Raw genomic sequence first — 4,048 nt, 5'->3', positions numbered from 1 at the left:
GGCACATGCCCCCTCACTTGGAAAAATTACATTTACATCTAATAGATATAGAATTTAAAATTTCGCACTCTTCATTTTCATATTTTGCACCTCATCTTTTTAATATTTTAAACATTAAATTCATTTTATTTTTCCTATGGACTTAGAATCCAAACTTTTCAACTTTTTAACTTAAAGGCTGGTAACATAATAATTATGTATAATTAATTTTTTACTTATTAAATTATTTTTAAAATTATTAATTTCTTAAAGAATAAAATTGCCCCCTAACCGAGGGTGTGGCTCCATCATTATCCCAACTTTTTTATAAGTAACAATTTAGTTGAAAAAATTTACTATTTATCTTTTTTAGGTTAAAGTATATTTTTAATTTTCTAATTTTATATAAGATTTAATTTGGTCCTTTAATTTTAAAAAAGTATTTTCTTAGTCTTTTAACCCTAACATCATTTGTTTTAAAAGGTTATTTTTTATATCAGTCACTGTTATTTTTTAAAAAATAAACTTAATATGTTAACATTTAATAATATTTTGCCAATATTTAAAAGTTTAATATAAAAATTTATTAGGATAAAACTGACAGTATTAAGGTTAAAGGATTAAAAAGACACTTTATAAAATTAAGAACTAAAATAAAATGTTATGTAAAGTTAAAACATTAAATGTATACTTTAAACTCTATTTTATCGCAGAAAAATAATAATCTGTGTGCTGTTAATGAAATCTATTCCTTATATTATTTGAAAAAAAAAAATATGTATCATCGATCTCATCGCAAATTTAGGTTCATAGTCGATGCCCCCGAGCCAGCTGCATTGTTCACTCCGTCCTCCTTCTGTATATCTTATCCGTGTCTTCTCTTGTATGTTTACATTTCCTACTTGCCATTGGCACTGACTAACCCAGGAAGCATAATTTGCGAGAATTTAGGAAAACTTCCAATAATGGGTTCTCTTCCCTCATCATCACGACCGTCAGAAAATTTCCTTTGCAATTATCATATCTGCGTTGTGTTCTGCCCAAGAGAACCAACCTCAAGTGGTTGTGTCACCAACTGGATAGAGCTATTCAATCCATCCATTAACACGTGGACCGATGTCGGCTCTATTCCTGGCCTCATGGATGACCAAGTTTTGAAAGGCTTTTCCATGGTTTTCTTGAGAGACTCAATTTATATCATCGGAGGCCAAGTTTGTCACAAGGAGAGGGTTCATGTATCCGACGATATCGCTGACTGGGTTGATGTAGGCGTCCAGGTTGTACCTACAGTGCTACGTTACGACTTCCAAAGCAGCCAGTGGTCGAGCTGTGCACCTCTGGGTGTGGCAAGGTACAGTGACAAACTCAGGAAAATTTGGTAATAGAAGCAATATTTATATCAAATATAAATATTAATATTATTTTTTTAAAAAATATAATTCTAAATATTAATTAAAATAATACATGAATCAATTAGATGAGAAATTTAAAAATATATCTTAATTTCATTTATATCGTAAATTTATTTTTATAATAAATATAAGAGTAAACAATATTTTTAAATATTCTCTCCGTTAAAAATTATAAAATATTTTTTTGGGATATTGACTGTTAAAAATGTAAAACATATTTTTAGTGTTTTAAAGTGTAATTAATATATTTTTTTCAAAAGTATCCATAATAAATAAATTACTTTATATTTATTTTAAAGTAAAATACCCTATTAAATAAGAATAAATATAAAAAGATAGTATTAGTTTGAAAATAATTAACTATTTTATTAGATTTTTGATTCAATTAAAAATGTCTTATATTTTTTTACTGAAGTGGGCATATATGCTTGACAATTTTAAAAACAACGTGGGACAATTGATTTTTTACAGGGGGAACAGAAATTTGGGGGTAGTGTGTAATTTTGTTAAAAAAATTAAAAAAAAAACAAGAAGAAGGAGTGAACATTTTGCAAATTTCTTCCTATAACGTGGGAACGTCCCTGGCCAGGTATGATTTTGCCTGCACAGTTTGTGAAGATAAGATCTACGTGGCAGGGGGGAAGTCCATGCTGGCGAGCGCCAGGGGCATCTCGTCAGCTGAGGTGTATGATCCAAACACTGACACGTGGACAACGTTGCCTAATTTGCGCATATTGCGATACAAATGTGTGGGGGTGACGTGGCAAGGAAAAGTGCACGTGATTGGAGGTTTCGCTGAAAGAGAGGATTCAGACAGAACAGTGCCTAGCCTGGTGGAGCGAAGCTCTGGTGAGGTGTACAACACGAAGGAGGAGAAGTGGGACCTGAAGGTGGGGATGTGGCAGCTGGATGTGCCACCTAATCAGATTGTGGAAGTGAATGAGACTCTTCTGAGCTCAGGAGACTGCTTGAATGCATGGAAGGGACAGGTTGAAGCATTTGATGGGAAGCTTTGGAATGAAGTTGATGGGTCCCGCAAGCAGAGTCTTTCAACGTTAGAAGCGAATCAGAGACTTTACCTAACCATGGCTCCAATAAGGAGTGAGTTATATTTTCTGGCAGGTTATGGTACAGTAGGAGGGCAGGAAGCAGGAAGAACAACGTCTGTTGTTCACATATTCGACACGTCAGCAACAGGGGATGCATGGAGGAGCTTCGAGCCAATGGAAGTAGAAGGAGAGAGAGAGCTTTGCGGCCATTGCTGTGTTGTCCAGCTCTCATGATGAGTTCATTATATTGAAACTAAAGCTAGGAGCAAAGTAGAGCACATTTATATGAGTTTTTATTTGTTTATAACCCATCATATTATAATGAATATGCACGAGACCTTTCAATTATATAGTCAATTTGTTGCGAAAATTTGGATTCGGATTAGTTAGTTAGTTTTCAATCTAATAGCTAGTTAACAACATATTTGTCCGCTTGAAAATTTTTATGGCAACATAATTAATGAAAACATAAGATAAAATATGAATTATTAACAAAATATGTGCATGTAGCTTGAGGCGTCACTACTACAAAAAAAAAAGAATAAATAACAGTTAATACCTATCATTTATGTAACTAATATTTAAAGTTTCTTAATAAATAACAATTATGTAATCATGATTTAAAATATAATTTTTAAGTGACAATGTTCACTATTACAAAATAAGTTTATATCAGCAATTTTTTTTAAGCCTTGGGGAGTGCTCTTATATCCAACAATTTGGAATATATGAAAGCACTTTGCAAATCGCTCCTATATGTATTAGAATCAAGAGTGCCTTTTGAAAAGCGCTCTTATATATGTAAGGTTTAAAATATGCCTCAAGAGCACATACGGTAGGAGTGCTCATGTATGTCAATATATGGGAGCCCTCTATAAATGAGCGCTCCCGTATGTCAATTCTATAGGAGTGCTCATAAAATGAGCTCTCGCATAAGTCATATTTATTTTTTTAATCTAAATTTTTTGAAATTTCTCTTTTTATGTTTTTTTTTAAAATGACTAATCCCAATATCAAAAACTAATTCAAAAATAATATCAACATAAAATTTAATATACAAGGAAAGAACTTGAAATTAAAATAGCAATTTCAATTTCCAAACTAGCTAATTTAATTTCTAACAAACCTAACAAATGAAACTATTTGTATTTTTCTAATATTGAAATCTAACTTCCTATCACAAACAGTCAATAATATATTTTAACCACTCTTCAATTAAATCTTCTATTTGCTCCATAATAAAATGTGAGGATCTTGCTCTGACAAAATACTACATAAGATATGAAAACAACATATAAGTAATTAATATTATATTAATTTAATTTCAAAGCTTTTGGCTTACATTTTCAGAAATGATCAACTCTTATTGTATGATTACTTCTCTCATAAATTTCATAACATAGTATCCACACTCCCAACCTTGTAATTGTGTAGGTACCTATTAAATTAAACAATAAAAGATATTATTATCAAAATATAGTAGAAATAAATTTTAACTTAATTTAAAATACTTTAGGAATGAAGTTATATATAATACAAGTATTTGCTGTTAAAAATCTGACAGAGTCTCTCCTATAACTTGGACATTACAATTTTTTTAAAAAATTC

The 4,048-nt window shown here is 30.9% G+C and overlaps 1 protein-coding gene across 1 annotated transcript; it reads left to right on the top strand.

Annotated features, from left to right (window-relative positions):
* Positions 1 to 944: 944 nt before the first annotated feature.
* LOC129285383 (F-box/kelch-repeat protein SKIP30-like) lies at positions 945 to 2,674 on the top strand. Its single transcript, XM_054921047.1, has 2 exons — positions 945 to 1,330; positions 1,981 to 2,674. Exons 1-2 carry the CDS (start codon positions 945 to 947, stop codon positions 2,672 to 2,674), a joined length of 1,080 nt encoding a protein of 359 aa, XP_054777022.1.
* Positions 2,675 to 4,048: the final 1,374 nt, after the last annotated feature.

The sequence above is a fragment of the Prosopis cineraria genome, unplaced genomic scaffold (assembly GCF_029017545.1).
Source record: "Prosopis cineraria cultivar Desert tree isolate PC_DT_omini unplaced genomic scaffold, ASM2901754v1 PC11, whole genome shotgun sequence".
Classification (NCBI taxonomy): Eukaryota; Viridiplantae; Streptophyta; class Magnoliopsida; order Fabales; family Fabaceae; genus Prosopis; species Prosopis cineraria.
This window is presented reverse-complemented; position numbering and strand designations above follow the sequence as displayed.

Excerpts from the sequence above, each read along its gene's own strand:
- LOC129285383 (XM_054921047.1), top strand. The coding sequence starts at position 945 with ATGGGTTCTCTTCCCTCATCATCACGACCGTCAGAAAATTTCCTTTGC. Across the intron at positions 1,331-1,980 it reads GCACCTCTGGGTGTGGCAAG|GTATGATTTTGCCTGCACAG; the intron begins GTACAGTGACAA and ends GTCCCTGGCCAG.